This window comes from Macadamia integrifolia, unplaced genomic scaffold (assembly GCF_013358625.1).
Source record: "Macadamia integrifolia cultivar HAES 741 unplaced genomic scaffold, SCU_Mint_v3 scaffold367, whole genome shotgun sequence".
Classification (NCBI taxonomy): Eukaryota; Viridiplantae; Streptophyta; class Magnoliopsida; order Proteales; family Proteaceae; genus Macadamia; species Macadamia integrifolia.
In genome coordinates, this window is record NW_024869711.1 from 209,123 (window position 1) to 228,733 (window position 19,611).

Sequence of the window (19,611 nt, forward strand, 5' to 3'; positions counted from 1 at the left end):
GCCCCCCCTCCCCCTCCCCCTCCCCCTCCCCCTCCAAGTGGCACAAGTTCTTCCGGGTTTGATATTCTCAGTCCCTTAGCCCAGCCATTCCAGAAGTGTGGACATTTACTTGTTCCCCTTGGTTTGTTTAATCTCGGATTCTCATGAATATATTAAGTTGGAATGTCAGGGGAATCAAGTCCCCATTCACTGGCCATATGCTTAAAATACATGTTGGTTGATTGAGGTTTGATTTTTTATTTCTCCTTAAGACCAAGCTCTCTAGCATGGAGGAGTTTTCCATCTGCAAACACTTGCACAATTACAAACTCTGGGATTCTATCCCAATTGTTATGGAGGACTTCGGTGTTTGGGCTCTCACAAGTTTTAACGTTCAAGAATCCTTTGTCATAAAAAGTTTTATTGTCCTTTTTATATGTTGAGTTTGGTAAGGGCCCGCTTGGTTGGAATCTATGTTCCTCCCAATCCCTAGGATTGATGCCTCTTTTAGAACCATCTTTTGAACTTTCTGCTCCACTTTAACTAATATTTTTTATTATTGGGGGTTTCAAAAAAATTGTCCCTGAAAAACAAATTTGGGGGAAATTGCTTTAACCCTCCATTTTCAGCTACATAGGGCCTTATCTCCTTGACATCACTTTTGATTTGGTTGACATTCCATTATGCAATACTAAATTTACCTGGTCCTATTGAAGGAAACTTCTTACTTGTTAAAGAAGTCCTTGATAGAGGTCTAGCTCACTCTTTAGGTTATCTCCCTGGAATAATGTTTCCCTTGAAGCCCATCCTGCCATCAGGTCTGGATCATAAACTTATTGTCTTATATCTGAATTTGAATGTCAAGTCCTATAAAAAGTAGCCTCACTTCCAAAAGGCTTTGTTTAAGCATCAATGTTTTTTCTAATTCAGGAGTAAATAATTGGAAGTTGTTGACAAGAACCTCTTCTTTAGATTGGGAGAGTTTATATACTCCCTCAAGATTTAAAATCTTTATGTTTTTGGTCTCTTCGATTCTCGATTGGAGAATTTAATTTCTCATACAAATGATCTCAAAAAATCGTTGCCTTTGCCAAGAAGCTCAAGAACACTAAAGCTGCTTTCAAAGCTTGAAACTCCAACACCTTTAGGAACATCTCTGATTGGGTCATCTCTTGTCAAAACAAGCTTGAGCTCATCCAATTCAGACTCTTGTCTGACCTCCACAACCACATTCTTGTGGATGAGAAAAAGCTTGTTGCCTTTGAGCTTTTCGATCTTCTTGCCCAAAAAGAAAGCTTCCTGCGTAAAAGTCCTAGAGTCAAATGGCTTGAGCTGGGAGATAGTAACTCTACCTACTTCCATCGATCAACTAAGTCCAGAACTAATGCCAACTCTATCCCCATGCTCCTCTCCAATTCTGGAAATGAGCTGGCCTCTCCTGATGCTATAAAAGCTGAAGTTGTCTCATACTTCTCTAACCTCTTCAATCCCCCCTCTCTCCTCTCCCCCTGCCCGTCAACCTCCTTAACAAAGTCATCTTGGACTATCTTCGTCACTCTCTCCAGTCTATCCCCTATGATGATGAGATCCTTGATGCCATCCTTTCCCACAAAGCCAATAAAGCCCCAAGCCTTGATGGTTTTAGCATAAGATTCTTTTCGGTTTGCTGGCATATTATCAAAGATGATTTTATTCGTGCCATTAGAAGCTTTTCCTCAATCCCTTCCAGATCAATGCCAACTAAATCCAAGTTGTTATTGACTTGCTTGTCAGTGCCAACCTATTGGCTTTCATAGTCGGTGGAAGCATCGGGGATAACATCATTCTCTACCACGAGATTCTCAGAGGCTTTGATCGTAAATCCCACTCTTCTGCTGCTTTGCTGAAAATAAACATCCACAAGGCTTTTGACTCCATCCATTTGGATTTATCTCCAAAGTTTTGCTGCAAATATCCTTCCCCCTTCCTTTGTCCACTGAATCCACTCATATATTTCCTCTCCTCGCTTCTTTGTTCTTATCAATGGTAGCTCGATTGGCTACTTCTCCGCCTCTATGGGCTAGGCAATTTCTTCTCTCTTGCCTTTAAGGTTCTTTCCTGATCCATCCAATCAGCCACTGACTACCACCTTATCTCCCCCATCCCTAAGTGTAAAGGTCTTATGCTCACTCATCTCGCTTTTGCCGACAACCTCATAATTTTCTCCAAAGTCAACTCCTCTTCCATCTCCAACATCATAGCCTCTTATCTTTTTTAAAACATCTCTAGTCTTTGCATGAACCTCCTCAAATCCAACCTCTTTCTCTCGAGAGTCTTTGATGATCGAAGAGATCAACTTATTGCGATCACCAGATTCTCCATTGGCTTCCTTCCAGTTAAGTACTTAGGTCTCCCTCTCATCTCCATCAGGCTTTCCTCCCATCATTGCTCTTCCCTGCTTGATCGCCTTAGAAGAAAGCTCCAGCTTTAGAAAGGCAAGCTTCTCTCTGTTGGGAGGCTAGTTCTCATCAAATTTGTCCTGCAATTTATGTACCTCTATTGGTCGATCATTTTTGTTCTTCCCACAAGTTCATCTAAAGCTATTGATTCCCTCCTTTGTTCCTTCCTCTAGAAAGGAGCCGAATCCTCTAGATTTCTCCATCTCATGAGTTGGTCCAAAGTTTGCAGCCCAAAGGTGAAGATGATCTAAGAAAAATCAAGAATGTTAATGTTGTGGGCTTCCTGAAGCCGATCTGGAAAATTGCCTCAAAGTGTAATAGCATTTGGGTTTCTTGAGTCTATTCCCATCCTCTAAGAGAGGATTGTGGCCCCTTTTCCAGATGCCTCTCGGATTTGGCACAACATTCTTAGCTCTAGATCTTTTGCTCTTGGTGGCATCTCTTATGTTATTGAAAATGATTCTAATACCTCTCTTTGTATGGACCCTTGGCACCCTTCTGGCATTCTTTTCCCCCTCATCTCTCCCAAATCCATCTATTCCTCTGGTCTGAGTTAGATCGATCAAAGTTAATGTCATCCTCTCTGATGATGGTTGTCCCCTCCCCGTGCCGATCTCTAGTCCACCCTCCCCCTATCCCTCCTGGCCACCGCGGTAGGGAAGTCAAGATTCTTTTACTCCCCTCTTCATTGGTTCATTCGCTCCAAAGGCCCCCTTGTGCCTTGGCACAACATTATCTGGTTTAAGGGTCACATCCTGCATCGTAGCTTCACTACTTGGCATACCATCTCCAACTATCTCCCTACCCAGTCTTTCCTCATTCATTGGCACATCCATGTCCCTCCTTCCTGTTTTCTATGTTGGAATGGCTCTGAAGATGTGTATAACTTCTTCTTTTCTTGCCCTTTCTCTTTCTCCATTTGAAAAAGAATCTTTTGTTCCTGTTGGCCTACCCATAGAAGAATCCATCCTTTTTCTAGAGAATGGATATGGATTGAAATGATTTTCAGAGGACCTTCTATATGTGATACTATTGGGAAGCTTGCTTTTGGAGTCACGATCTCCGTAGATGGGCTTCTAATTCCTAATATTTTGATAAGATATGAAAGGCCAACTACTTTGATGTCAGCTCTAAGCTTGGTTGCCTTCGTCAGCAGCCTATCCGAGATTACGCTAGAAATAGGCTAATGGTTGCTTCGTGGGGCCTTCCCCCATATATCATCTCCCACCCCCCTTGATGTATCCCTTCTCTTAGTTGAGTTTTTTGCCCTCTCTCTCTTGAGGACTTGTTGCTTTTGCCCCCCGTGTATATTCTTTTCCTTGGTAACGAATTTATTTATTCACAAAAAAAAAAAAAAAAAAAAAGATCTTAATTGGATGCTTAAAGCATAAGAGGTTTTTTTTTTCTAAAAACTTAGACACCTCTATGTCTCTCAAGGTGATAGAAATACCAAGTTTTACCAAGGAGTTGCTAAAATCAACCATAAAATTCGTTATGTCAATTCCATTCTAGATGACTCTGGTTCTTTTGTTTTTGACTCCAAGGATATTTCAATTGTTTTGCTAAACATTTATCTTCCATTTTTACTACATCCAACCCGAACAACGCATTGTTAATTGAATTTTTTTTTCCAGTCTCTTTTGGAGAGTGAATCTAACCTTATGTCTTTTCCTTCTAAGGAGGAGATTAAAGAACCCGTTTTTAGTATTTGGAGCCTTCAAAGCTCCTGATCATGAAGGTGTTCTTGTAGTTTTTTTCCGCAGATGTTGGGACTTTGTTAGCAAAAATGTTGTAAATTTGGTTTATGAATTTTTTGAATCCCTCTCTCTTCCACCTTGTACAAATCACATTTTGTTCACCCTTATTCCTAAAAAAAATAAAGCTTTTTAGCCTAAGGAGTTCATACCAATCAGTCTTTATACGGTGGCATATAAGATAATCTTAAAGTTTTTTCCCTTTAGACTCCAGTTTCTTCTCTCTAGTTCTATTTTCCCATTTCATGCTATTTTCTTGAAAGGTAGACAGATCCCTAATAACATTATTATAGCTTAGGAAATTGTTCATTTTATGAAATGAAGTAATAGTAGGAAGGGGTTATATTAGAGCTATTTTTAAATTCCTGGGCTTTTAAGAACATTTATGTGATATGATCAGTGTTCTCTTATCCCAGTTTCATACTCTATGTAGTTAAATTGAGCTCGTTTTTATTTTTTTTTTCAAGGATTCTAAGAGAATTAGGCAAGATTGTCCCCTCAGTCCCTACTTATTCATCCTAGCCATTAAGGGTTTATCTCGCTTGCTTTGTTTCTTTAGAGGTCAAAATCTTTTTCAAGGTATAAAGGTGTCGTGTCAGGCCCCAAAGATTACCCATTTCCTCTTTGCAGATGATACATTCGTATTTGCTAAAACCTCTATCAGTGATATCTCTGCTATTCAAGCTATCCTAGAGTTCTTATAAACGTTGCAGACACAAGTGAGATTTTCTTTAATAAACAAGCTAGGCCTAATATGAGGTTACAAATTTGTGAAATTTTTCTTTCTAAAGAAGGGTATTCAGGCTTTCAGCCTGACTAGTCCCGTGGGCCCATTTGAGCATCAAAGAAATGCATCCCAACTCCCTCTACCTCGGTGACCTTTGCTCGGCCACCGAAATAAGACTAATTGCCTCTTGACTATGGCTTTGAGTAAGCTTGCTTCCTGGAAAACATCATCCTCACTTTAGCAGACGTGTATCTCATGTCATGCTTTCTTTTTCTTTAAATTCTTTGTGCCAAATCGATAGTCTTGATGCTCAATTTTGGAGGGGATTTGAATGATAAGAAAAGTCCAACTCTTGTTGGGTGAGAGGAAGGATGCAAACCCAAGGTGCATGGCGGTCTTGGTTTAAGCTTAGTTCAATTCACAATGTTGCTCTTTGATCAAACTTGGAGAGAATTTCTTTCCAATTCTTCATAACTGTGGGAAAGTCTTAAAAGATAAATATTTTCCCAATAACTATCTCCTAGATGCCAGTTTTTAGACCTAGAAGAGTTTCCTGTACATGGAATACTATCATCCACATCCTTCCTTTATTGAAAATTTTAATATCTCGGAAAGTAGGTACAAGTGAAAATGTTGTTATCTGAATTAGTCCTTGGCTATTGGCTACCAAAGTGGCCAAGTGTTTATATTGATCCTGGGGGACTACACCAAAATCCGTATTTAATGAAGTATCTGATCTAATCACTAGCATCCTCCATATCCCCTTCTTTATTGCAGCCAACTTTTTATCGTTGTGAAGGGCTTCATCTTCTTCCTTAGCTAAAAAGTCCTTATGGTCTTGCCTTTGGAAACGTAAAGCCATACCAAGTTCAAAATCTTCCTTTGGCGAGGTTTAAAAAATGGCCACTACACGAGCAAATTTGAAGAGATGTTTTTTTCCCATTGAGGATCTCTGTCCTTTTCGTCACTTGGAAGTTGGAAACTAAGTGGCATCTGCTCCTCTTCTTGTAGTTTTTCTAAGAGATTTTGGGAATAGGCCTATTGGGGTTGCAAACTGAAAGCCTCCAAGAAGAAAAAATCTATCTAAAATGTTAATCAACTTAATCATTCTGGAATGGTAAAAAAAAGATCTCACTTTCTTCATTTATGATTTTGCCATTACATGTTATTTCATCTAGTTGGCCTCGAATTTTTGTGTCAAGACTCAATAGTGGTTAGCCTCTAAACCCTGTATTTGTCCTAGCTAATATAAATCGAAGGGTTACTGACCTTAACCTGCTACAATCTGGTGATTTGAATAACGCATACCAATCTAAGGAAGTTATGATTCCATGGTCAAAATTTCAAGGGCTCTTACCTAAAGCATCATGTGTAATGGTGTGCGATGGAAGATTTGATGTCTACCCCCTAGTTAGCAATTCGGCCGAATAATTCACGAATTATTCGGACGAATCGAATTTTTCCGAATTAAATGAAAAAATCTAACCAAACCCGAATAAAAAATAAATATCTGTAAAATTTGCGGTTTTTTCAAAAGTGAATATAAACCACGAATAGATCGTGACGAACTGGATTAAACCGAATTATTCGGTTACCATTAACCCACTTAAAAAAAAAAAAACAAAAACAAAAACAAAACAAAACATAAAAAACCAAAACCGAACGGTCTTAACTCTTACCCTCTTTGAAAAGTGAAAACCACACCCCTCCCATTTCTTACGGTCTCTGCAGATAGACTCTGCACCTCGCCGCTTGTCGATCGCCAATCGCTGCTTCGCTGCTCGCCGCCTCCCTCGATCCTGCCTCCTGAGTCCTGAGTCCTGAGTCCTGCCTCACCGATCGCCGCCTCCTGCCTCCTAACTTGAGAGTTGAGAGTGGAAACATAGGTGTTCCTTTTGATGAGGACGAATTAGTCAGAGTCTCGAGACACTACAGAAGCTAATGATAAAACTAACGGGTTAGTAATCAGGGTCCTATATATTCTGAGAAACCTGATAGAGGTGGAGATCCTCTTATTGTGCCAGTTGAACTTACATCTATGCAAGATTCTCCTGGTGGTAGAAGGGTTCTGATTCCTGAGTCCTGCGGCTCTTGCCTAGCGGCCCTCGCCGCTCGCCGCCTCTTGCGGTCCTTCACTCCTGAGTCCTGCCTCGCCGGCTCGCCCTCTTATTACTGTGGATGTTTTGCTTTATTTAGAATAGTTTTTCCTTTTAAGCATGGATAATGGAATCATGAAACTAGGTGAGTCATGGATTGAATGATGTGATTTTGAACTTTTATATTCCTACATGACAATTTCTTTAGAAAATGGATTACTGTAACTATTGTTTCCATCACCCAATGACAATTTTTTTTTAGTTTTTTATTGTATTGTATGTTTGAACTACAGTAATTTACTCTTTCTAGGTGTACATATCAAGTTAATTACTTGATAAATAAAAAAGATACAATAAATTATAAAAAAAAAAAACGTCTGAATTTTTTGCCCGACTTTTATTTTTGTAATCGAATAATTCTCGAATCCGAATCCGATTTTTATTTTGACCACTTTTTTGACCGAACCCTTAAATTGACCAGTCGAATTATTCCGAATAATTCTCCATCCGAATAATTTTCGAATCCGAATTTGCTAACTCTGGTCTACCCATGTATGGTTGGTAAAACATCAACTATCTTTATAAATGGACATTGTATTTGTACTTCCCTAAGCTTAGATAGGCAAGAAGCATAGTTATTAAGGTGGCGCCAAGGCACTGCTAAGGCGAGGTCAAGGCATTAAGGCGGTATGGGTAGGCTAAGGCACTCAAGCGCTTTATGGGTTTCACATAAGGCGACACCTTATAATGCCTTACTGCTCCTTACGATGCCTTACTGTGCCTTATGACCAAGGCAGTTCATTTTTTTTTTTTTTTTAATTGTATTACCATAGATTCCATATTTTTTGCTATGATTAGCAAGTCTATGGGAATTTTGTACACTTGAGAACTTTGGGATCAAGTCTATATAAAGGAAAAAACCACATTTGTGGTTGAACAAATCACAAATCGCAAAATCCTTTTGGCTATTTTCTTCTTCATTTGGGAGAAGTAGGGCATCGGTATTCCTTCCTCCATCGATTCCAGCTTTGGCGACTCTCCTTCGATGATTCTTCCTCAGGCCATTCCGGCTCCAGCAAGGTACAATTTTTCTTATTTTTCTTCTTTTTGTCATTCTCTATTATTGAACGGAGATCTTTTTCACATCTGTTTTTTCTTCTTCTTTCTTTCTATTCCTCTTCCCTCAATCCCTTCTTCTTCTTCCCATTCCAGCGAAACTTCCCATCTCTTCTTTCATTCTTCTTCTTCTTTCCTGGTTTTCTTTTTCCATTCCAACGATACTAACCTTAGTTGCAGCCCTAATTAGACTGACAAGAGTAGAAATATAGTAGATGACCTTAGGCACTCATTTTGGCATCATAGAGGTAAGTATAATAAATACTTATGTATTTTAACGGCCTTTTTTTTCTTTATATTTATAATGTTGTTTAATAATTATATTATATGCTATGATAAAGATGAATTTATGAGTAGTTTATTCACTTTATTGATTTGTTTCTTTATGAATATCCTGCATTGGTATGAATCTTTAACCTTTATTTAGCATATAAGTAGAATTATATAATTTTTAATATGCTATTTGTGCCAAATAAAATGGTTACATACAAAAAAAAACATTAGAACGTTTTATTCGATAAGGCAACGCCTTATGCCAGCCCTATCACCAAAACATTTCAGAAGACTCTCAAACGCCTCGGTTGCCCTCCCTCCTTAATAACTATGGTAGGGAGCACACATACAAATCTAGTTAGAGGTATTCTCAAAGGCATGTAGCAAACAAGAAAATTAGGTCTCACTATCGTCGCCATCTGGACTGATTGCGAGGAGATAGTCAGATTCTTAAAGCAGGGTGAAGAACATTGGTCGTTTTTGGTGTTCTCCTTTTTGTTGGATATTCGTAATATGATGGAACTTTTTTTCTCGTGTTGAAGAAAATAAAAACATAAGGATGGTTTATTTTGCTGATCAGTTACCTTGAGTAGCTAGAAATGAATATGTTATGAATATTGCATATACTGATTTTCCTTTTTCTTTGCTCTAATGAAGTTTTTTTTTTCTTTTTGGCTAAGGCTAGAGGAATTAGACAGGGACTCCATAGAGCTATACACATTGGACCCAAGTCCTTGTCATAGGTGGTGCTTCAAGTACTATACAAGGAATCTGGAAGTTATTGGCCATGGGATCTCTTCCCTTTACTATATATGACATGAACTCACTTATGTTCTATTTTAAAATTTATGAATTTTGTATTATAGTTTATAGTATTAAAGATATGTACAAGAACGTGGTGACTAGTGTGAGAACTATGAGAGGTCAAGGTAGTGAATACCCTATCATAATTGAGCTACATCAAGGATCAGCTTTAAACCCTTACTTTAAACCCTTACTTGTTTGGGTTTACCATGAATGATTTAACTAGGAACATTCAAGATGAGGTTCTATAGTATATGCTTTTTGCTGATGATATTGTTTCGGAGTCTGAGACAAAAGCAGAGATTAACCCTAAGTTGGAGCTATGGAGATCAACCTTGGAATTAAGAGGTTTTAAAATAAGTAGGATGAAGACATAACATATAGTGTGTAACTTTAGTTACCCTAAGACAAATAACGAAATGGTGAAAATTGAGGAGAGAGATACTGAAAAGTGATTATTTTAGATTACATGGGTCCAACCATATATAAAGAAGGTGATACTGAGAATGAGTTTCACAGAGAATTTTAGTGGGATGGATGAAATGGAGAAGTGTGTCTTAAGTGTTGCGTGATCGACGTATTCGTCTAATGCTTAAGGAAAATTTCTATATGATAGTTCTATGACCGGCTATGATATATGAAGCAGAATGTAAGGCAGTTAAGAAACGTGATATCAAAAAATTAATTGTAGCAAAGATCTTGATGTTGAGATGGATGCGCGGCAAAACTAGGAAAGATAAAATAAAAAATGACCATATTAGAGCTAATTTGGGTGTTGCCCCGATACACAATAAGCTTCAAGAAGTCGGTTGAGGTGGCACGGCCATGTTCAACAAGGGCCCTGGGATGCATTAGTACGGAGTGATCTTATCCAACTTGAAAGGACTAAAAGAGCTAGAGGTAGGCCTAAAATGACCCTATGAGAAATAATGAGGAAAAACATGCACAGTTAATCTTTAGATCTTCACTCAAATATAACCTCAAAATAGAGTTGTTTGCTGAAAATTTGTCGTTGCGATGTTTTTTCCTTTTTTTCCTTTTTTTTTTTTGCTCGGATTTAGGTTGAGGTGATTTGAGAGTTCTCCCGACACATAATAACCTCCGAGAAAGTCGTTTGAGGAGGCATGACCATGTTAAACACTTAAACGAAGACCCTAGGAGGCACTAGTTTGAAGGAATGATCTGATTCAGATTGAAGAGAGAAAAAGAGCTAATGATAGACCTAAAAATGACCTTGTGAGAAGTAGTGAGAAAAGATATGCATAATTTAGATTTTGACTTAGATAACCTCCAATAGAACTATTTTATGGCAAGGATCCATGCAGCTGACCATATTTAGTTGGGATAAGGCCAAGTTTTTTGTTTTTTTTTTTAGTTGAACTTTGTATTATAGTTTGTAATGGGAGTTCTGCACCTTCAACTTGCATGGCTAGTTGGCAGTGAATTTGTTTTATAGACGGATCATGCATCTGTGCCACCTTAAATTCTGAATACGCAGGGAACTCACAAGACTCCAAGGCCAGAGAAATTCTCAAAAGTTTACACCGGGCAAAGGGATGAAGTCTCATTTCCTTCATTGGTTGGACTGATTGAGAGGAGATAGTAAAGCTTCTGCAGCAAGATAAGGGAATTCGGTCGTAGGAATGTTTTCCTTTTTGTTGGATACAAGGAATGTTTCTAAACAATCTCTGACTGAATAGGGAGAAAAAAAGTATGGTGTCTATGAGCTAGAATTGATTCTATTTTCTGTTCTGTAATTTGGCTTCTTTAATGGATCAGTTTTTCAATCCAAAAAAAATCTATGAACCTTGTTCAGAAACCTAGATTGAATGTTGTTATCGCTCACCACTTGACAGTTAAGGCCCTTACTGAAAAACTCTTAAAACCCATCCCAATGACGAACTCTGAAATTTGTTTAGTTGATTAAATTTAAGCTTTTTATCACCAAATGCTAAAAAATGAGCAAATCCCGTATGTTGAATGGTTTCATTCAATCCAGGTATGATCCAATCCATGCTGTTGTGGGGTCAGTATGGACCCGTGGGACTAGTCAAGCCAAAAGTCTGGATACCCATCACCCTAAAAAAAAAAATCCTCGATGAACCCCTATCTTATACCCCACGTCCCCACCTAATGAATGAAACTCCCCCCCCCCCCCCCCCAACCCCCAACCCCCCGGGTGTGTCTACGGTTTTCAGAGACACCTATACCTCATTCCACGTCGACCATAATTACAGTGGAAACCTATCAACTTCTTGAAAAATTGACCATATCCTTAGATTAGATTAAAACGATAATGGAAAATGTTTATTTGCTACTCACAGGTGGAAGCCTCTATAAGCCGTCAAAGGAAGAGAACTGAAGCAGAAGCCATAAAATTACTCTGCATATACACTTATCCAGGCACCTATATGAAAGAAAGAGTTAAATAACCGGGGAGACACGACGTATTTCACATATATACATTGGAACATACTAAAGCTACATCACATATACATAAATAGGGGGTTCTCAAAACTTGGGGGGCGCCAAGCCAAGCCAAGCCCTACCTCTCTCCCCCATTGGGTCTGCCCTGTTCCTCGTCACTGGCGATTTAACCATCAAATTATCCAACAATTTTCTAAGTCTCTGCTTTCACAAGTTTAACAAATAATGTTCTTTCATGTGAATGAACAAAGATTGCTTTCCAACATAATATCGTGTTTTTTGCAACCAGAGGAAGATGCTCTTCGTGTTCTCCATTGACAGAATTGCAGCTAAGTAAATCAAAGATGAAAAGTTCCAGTGGAGATAAAGACACCATCCCATGAGAAAAGAGGATCAAGTAATCAGAGAACTTTTTTTTTTTTTTTTTCATTCTTCAACAATCATTATTGCCTTCATGTTTTGGCAGAAGGTTTCCCCATCTCACAAATTCAGGAACATTTCCAGGTCTCATGCACTTATTTCTACCACATGCAAATGATGATGGCAAAATGAGGGGATGTGATTAAATCTGGACTGAAATATCTTCCCATGTATGTCCATGCAATCCTTTTATGGTCCATGCACCTTTTTGGTAGTCCAACTCTTCAATATTTTCTTTTGCCACTCTGTGAACTTTGTTTAGGCTAAAACTTGACACAGTAGCAGGGGAAATCAGGCTCTACCTGCCATTAAACTTTCAGCCCCATACAACTTGCCATTCGGCAGATACAGCCTACAGGTGCACAGAGCAAGAAATTTCCCACCCCTGCTAGACCAGGAACATTGAATCATCTACTAAAGGAATGCCCATTACAATCAGGCGTTTCCCCTTCCAATGCTAAAGCAGAGAAACACCAGTAATTGTGACACAACAAATGAGCAAGTGGGATAAGAGCAAAAGAAAAGAAGAATTAAACAAACAGAAACGATGACCAAAGAAAACAGAAACGAAATCAAAGAGATCTACAGCTGGCCAAAACAGTGGTAAGAGAGATGAGACTCCCACTTTAGAATTTGTATTAAACAACTCATTATATACAAGCGCTCTACATTCTCTCTTTCCTTCGGTTCATAATACATAAACTAGGACCAAATAAACAGCAGCCCTACATAGATACCATTACCCATCTACCCACTACTACTGACCTGATAAATAAACAGGATCCCAGGCAGGTTTATATGCCTCAAAGAGATCATGAGAACAGTGGCGCTCAGAAACATAGCATTCTTGAAGAGAACCTGGTACGAGAAAATGCATCGCAGACAAATCATGAAAAGAAATTTCCTGAAGAGCAATAATAGTCAGTTCCAGCAGACTCAATGATAAGCATGTTAGCAACAATCAACCAACAAAGATACTTTTCTTTCAGTGCTTAAATTTCTTCCGTTGTTTCACTGATAAAGATAACATCTTCCGTTCATCCAACAAAAAGTACTCATTGTGTATGAAACTTACCATTATATTTCTCCTGCATCACACCACATTACTTGCCAACGACAGCTCGTGGAGCTCACTCAGCATCCACTCTTCTCCAGTCTGTCCTCCAAGAACTATAGCCCTTGTTCCACCAACAATACACGTACTGTGTCCCCAAGCAAATCTTGGAGGTCGTCCAGGTACATTCAATATCCTCCAGGTTGGCTTCTCATCAGTCGGGTCCAAGAGATAAAGCTGGGAAGCCGAATGAAGACCAGCCACAGACCCACCAAAGATCAGGATCCTGCCACCAGGGAGGGTCACAGCAACATGATCAAGCCGAGGAGGTGGAGCTATACCACCTGGATTTCCAGCACCTGGCATTCCATTCCCAGTTACACATCTCCAGCATGGTTCTTCCTCACTAAGATCCATGGTGAACACATCACTTGAACGGAATCGAAGCGGCCCACTCTTTGCCAGACCACCAAACATGAGTATTTTCCGTCCACCATAGACTGAGAGTGTATGACCCAACCTTGAAGGAGGGGTCCATGCTACCGGAATCTCCCTCCAAACAGGTTTCTCCATTGACAGGTCGAGCAAGAATGTATCACTGAGAAGCACCCCAGAATCAGCACAACCTCCAGATACTATCAACTTGGTTCCATCAAGGGTGCATGAGCTGTGCCATGACCTTGGGAGTGGTGGGGCCAAACCAGAGATTTCACGCCAAGCAGGATCTTGTGCATCCAAATCCACTACGAAAACATCATTGAGCAAGCCCTGCCTTCCACAGCCTCCAAACACAACCAAATGAGACCCATTTACACAGGAAAGAGTATGACCCCATCTGCCAGGGGGTGGCGAGCTCACTTTGACATGTCGCCACTCTGGATTAGGGGAATTTAAGTCCAACACAAATGTGTCATTCATCGGCTGCATATTGACCCCCTCTCCCCCAAAGAGAACAACCCGATTCCCAACAGCACAGGCACTGAAGTTGCAGCGAGAGGGCTCTACAGAACCACCAACAGTCAACTTCCTCCATGCAGCAGCTTCAAGAGTGGTTAACTCCCTGGCCAATCGACCCCATCCCAGCCTTTTAGCCCCAGGCACCGTCTCCAATACACGAGTGGTTTCGCTGCCCCATGCATTTTGGCATACCATTCTCCATAGATCCTCATTCTTTGTCATAAAGTAAAGCCGCTTGCACACAGACCCAACAGAAGCAATATCCCTTGGAGTCAACCGTGAAAGTATCTTTTGACATATAACCTCATCACTCAGTTGCAATATGCCACAAAAATCACGTGGCACATTTCCCTGCCCAGCTGGAACATGCCTGTAAGAGGAAAGATCAGAATGAAACCGATCAGATGATCTTGTTGATTCTTTTGCTAAAGACCCAGGAAGTGGACCCAGATCAAGATTTGCTTCTTTGAAGAACTGGATGCCAATAACATGAGTTATCATATCATCATCACCAAATATAGGGGTCAGCCTCAAACTGTTCATTAAGGGCGTGCCATCTTTTCTAAAATTCAACAAATCACCCTGGAACTCAACCCCGTCATCTAAACATCTTCTGATTTCTGAAACCACGGTAGAGTCCACCAGTGGATGCCTCCTTTTAGCAAATGGTCCTCTGCATTGCAAAAAGCGACTGGAACAGGACATCATAGTATCAGTAGTTCAGCACCAAAGAAATTCTTAATATGCATAAACAAAGTTCTTAATACCTAAGGTTTTCAAGATAAGTCTGTATGGAAAAGAGTTTGATTCCCTTACCCACCCTGGGGGCCAGTCAGCCCCACAGTTTCTATAATTCTCATAGGACGTGGCACTGACCCGACTCACGTGTGTTGGCATACACATGATTCCAGGGAATTACTCGGCCCCAAGGTCTAGACACCCTCATTAGCCAAAAAATAAAAAAACTGTAACAGGAAAAAATGTAATCTCAACAATCAATACCAAACAGCATAGAATCAGGAAATTTGTTGATGCAAGTGGATTTTCGTTTTCTTTTTCTTTTTTTATTTTTTTTTGGGGTGGGGGTGGGGGTGGGGGACAAAGATCTACCAAAGAGAGCTAAAGATCAGCTTAAATTCCATCAGTTCACATATGAATAACTAGAGGTCACAAGCTATACCATTAAATTTGTTGGGTGTGGGTCTTCCTCATTCAAGTATCCAGTCATCTCCTCTTCCCATTGACCCCACACTTTCTAATTATATTCTGACCAAACTCTCCTCCATTCTCCATTGGTTCAGTCCCTAATTCTGTAATTCCTCATGCTACTTTATCTCATTCTATTCCCATCGAATCACCTCTCCCTCTTGTGCATCCTATTTAATCCTCTCCTTCATCTGTCATTATTGATGAAATCAGGAATCTTATGCGTCTTCATAATCAGTGCATTTACGTTCTTTTGGAAACAAAAATGAAAGAGCAAAATGCAAATTCGATTTGCTCTCCTATTGAGCAGTATTGGGAGTTTGTCAATAATTATCAATTCCACCAAAATAGTCGAATCTGGTGCTTCTGGAACAAAGGTAAAGTCGCTCTCCAGTTGTTGAATGCCACTACCCAACTTTGGCTTGTCTCTCTCCTGCAAAGAAATATTGTATTTACCTCACCACCATTTATGCTTCTAACACTATATCTGATAGAAGGAATCTTTGGTCCTCTCTTATTAGTTTTTCTAATCGTGTTGGTAGTGATAACTGGTGTATCTCTGGGAATTTTTATGTATTCTTGTAATGTAATGAGAAGTTTGGGGGCCTTCCAGTCGATGATTCCTCTATTAGTGAATTTAAAGATTGTCGTTACATATCTGATCTTCGAGGGCGTTGTTTCAAATCCACCTTGTCTACTCGTAGGACTTCAAGATCTAGATTGCTTGTAAACTTGATAAGGTCCTTGTGAATGATAGTTGGCTCCCTACTTTCCCAGATTCTCATGCTCTGTTTGATCCTCCTGGTATTCCTGACCATAGCCCTATGGTTGTTATTATTGGCCTATATATCTCTTTCGGTCCTAAGCCCTTAAATTTTTTGACATGCAGGCCTCTCCTAGTGACTTCATCTCTGTTGTAAGCCAGGCTTGATCAGTTCCTATCAGAGAGAAGTGTTGCCCTCTCGTCATCTCTTCCCAAAAATTAAAATATGTCAAACTTAAGGGTGTAATTTGGAACCAAAAACTGGACCGAGCCAAATAACCCAAACCAAGCTGAGCCGAATTAAATTCGGCTCAATGTCGGTTCTAATTATATTATTGTAAGCCAGTTCGGTTCCGGTTTTAGCTTAAGAACCGCCGGTTTCAACCGAACTGAACAACTCATTAAGAGAGTTTCTCACATCCATTTTCAGTTTTTTAAGATAATATAATGGGGAAGGATTTTGAGAGGATGCAACATAGGACAAACCCACATGGGCCGATGACCCATACTGACTAATGCCTAATATAAAAGAAAATTCAAAAACAAGCTGATGGGACTATTGACTATTGACAAATATAATACATAAAAACTACTGGTTTGAAAAATTCAAATGCAACAAATTAAAAAAGCAAACTACCTAGTGAACCAAACTAGAGAGCAAGTATGTAATTCCATAGTAAGGCAGCTGTAGGGGCGATGGCAACCCAGGAACCGAACTGGAACCGAGTCGGAACCGGTCGGCTCGATTTGAGTATGCAATTCCAGAACCAACTCGATTCTCAGTTCGGGTTCAGTCAAACCATCACCTCCTTGAACCGAACCAAAACCGAACCGAAAACCCGAAACTGAGCCCATTGACAAGCTTATCAAACTTGCACTCAAGGATTGGAGTTGGAGCTCCTCTGGGAAAATCTCTAGGATTGTATGTCTAGGCTCTCAGTTATTCAATCAAATCTACAAACTGACTTATAAAACTCTAGTTTGGCAGGAAGAAAGATCTCTCTCCTAAAGGTTAGGTGCTCAAGCAAGAAAAGCTTCTTTAAGCAAAATTCCATAATCAATTGGCTCACTCTATGTGATTCTAATAAATCCCATCTCCACATTCCACAAATCTATCAAGGTCAGGCAGACTTTTAACTCCATTATCAGGATCAAAATTTGAAGGGCATTTGTGACCCTAAGGGGAACAAAAGTGCTTTTGTTTCTTATTTTTTTAAGTTTTGTTCCCTTCACAGAGGAGCTTTCCTTTAATAAGGTCCCCCCGATCTTAAAAGGATTCTTGCCTCTATTCCGTCTAATGAGGAAATATTGGGTGCAATCAAGTCTCATAAGGCTCAGAAGGCCCCTAGTCCCAAGGCTTCAGTTATGGCTTTTTTATTGCGCTTGGGACATTATTAAAGATGATCTTACTTGTAAGGCCCCGGCCCCATTAACCTTAGCACAATATTGTCTTCTTTGGCCTATGGGCCTCAAGGCTTTAAAATGCATTATGCCATGTTAAGGAGGCTGAAGTTATTAACTAACCCAGCAATCTCTCCCTAGGCGATGTGAGACTAAAGTTTACATACCCTCACCGATCTCCCAAACTCCTTGGTATTGACATATTTTTGGTGGAGGTCATCTCACAGCTCTCTCAGGAGGGTCTAGTACTTGTATTCTTGGGTGTCACAATTTTCCCCCATTCGGCACAGCGTCCTCACTGTGGCCCACCATTTGTAATGTCCTGACCCATGGGTCTCAAGGCTTTAAAATGCGTTGTACCATGTTAAGGAGGCTAGAGGTTATTAACTAATCCAACAATCTTTCCCTAGGCGATGTAGGACTAAAGTTTGCACACCCTCACCGATCTCCCAAACACCCTGTACTAGCTGTATTCTTCGTGGGGACACCTCACCAATCTCCTAGGCGGGTCTGGTACTTGCCGCATTCTTGGGTGTCTCATTACTCAAATTATTCATAGCTTTTTTTTTATCCGTGTCTAAGATGAGGGAGCTGACAATGTCTCTCTTGCAAGCCTTCTTTATAAGTTTAATGCAAAAACTATTGTTAATAGACAAACCTGCTTTATAAGTTTAATGCAAAAACTACTGCTAACAAACTTAAGTTTGTTAGTGATGCTTTGGTCAGCCATAATCAAGCTGCTTTTATTCCTGGCCGAAATATTTCTGACAATCATTCTACTTCCATCCTTCTTAAGCTTAATATTCATAATGTGTTTGATTCTCTCAGATGGGAATATATCCAACAGATTGTGAAGATAGCCAAAGCTTTTATTCCTTCTGTTTAGGGAAGCTTTGGGTATCTTTCTGATATGTCTAGTCTCAATCAATCCACACAAATTCTGGTGATGCAGATTCCTCATCAAACTAGGCTTGTTTTATTAGGAATAAGTCTAGTGTTTGATAGTATAGTGTTGGGCCTTCAGTCCATGTGGTTTTGAGTGTAATTGGCCACTTTTATGAGTCTAAACTGGGGGTATTAAGGTTGCATACGGGATTAACCGGTCTGTTTCCTTTTTCATTAGTTTCCTTTTTAGTTGGGTTCAATTTAAGTTGTAGAGCTAGCGTTCGATCTGGTTAACTCTTTGCGGTGTGAAGCCCAAGAGGTCCTCTTCTTCAAGTTATTTTCTTCTTCTTTCCATTACTCAAAGATCTACTGCTGCTGCAAGCTGCTGCAACTGCCGACAGGTATTTGAATCAGATCCTTTCTCAGCTCTGCCCAGAAATTCCAAAATTTCTTGCTCTCCAATCCTTCTGTCTCCTAGACAAACCAACCATCTAATTAGGCTCAAATTTGAATCGAAGTTGCACCTCCCCTAGTGTGGGACTCGGCCAAAATCACAGCCCTATTAGACCACCTGATTTTCAGTCATTGAAAATCCCCTCAATTCTGTCCTATAGTGACTGTTACCCTGTTTTCAAACCTGAGACTGAAATCGATAGCAGGGATCTGTTTGCTCCGATTTCTTTGGTGTCTAAACATTTTTCCATATTGTTACTGACCCTATTTTATCATCTAAACTAACTTTTCATTTATGTTCCTGATCTGATCCAGAAACCATAATTCCGAGATCGGTATCCTGACCCTTGATCTGTTTTCATCCTTTGATATGATCAGTTATTATATTGTTGTTGTGCTAGATTTTGGCGTGTTCTCTGAGAGTATATCCTGCAGTTTGGGATTAGGTTGGCCTTGCAAATCCTAGTTCTACATTACCTGGCCTTCTTTGCTGGTGTCTCTGATTATACTAAAGCTCATCTCACTGATATTTTTGGCTATCCTGAAGACCATTACTGGTCACCCATTTGGATCTTCATTTGATCTCTCCGAAACTTTCTCATTATTGTTCCCCTGTCTTGGACAGGCTCCGTAAGAGATTCCAGTTATGCAAAAGTTAGATTCTTTCTTATGCAGGTCATCCTGAACTCATTAGATCAGTTATGAAGAACTCTTATATTTATTGGTCTGGAGTTTTGGGGCTTCCTTCTTCTATCATTGCAAAGATTGAATCCATCATGTCTTTTTTTCCTTTGGAAAGGCCAAGACCCTAATTTTCTTCACCCTATAAGGTGGGAACAAGTGTGCCTCACGAAAGAT

General features: G+C 39.8%; 1 protein-coding gene across 3 annotated transcripts in view; it reads right to left on the reverse strand.

Annotated features, from left to right (window-relative positions):
- Window positions 1-12,634: 12,634 nt before the first annotated feature.
- Window positions 12,635-19,611, reverse strand: part of LOC122068270 (adagio protein 1-like) — a 33,423-nt gene continuing 26,446 nt past the window's right edge. The window contains exons 2-3 of one of the 3 annotated variants that reach the window (XM_042632146.1): window positions 13,110-14,736; window positions 12,635-12,892 (exon numbers count right to left, since the gene is read on the reverse strand). In XM_042632146.1, the coding sequence (XP_042488080.1) occupies window positions 13,128-14,736 (1,609 nt within the window). In that variant the 3' untranslated portion in view covers window positions 12,635-12,892; window positions 13,110-13,127. Of the gene's footprint in view, window positions 14,737-19,611 lie in introns of all 3 variants that reach the window. The other 2 variants (XM_042632145.1, XM_042632144.1) reach the window with 2 other exon arrangements.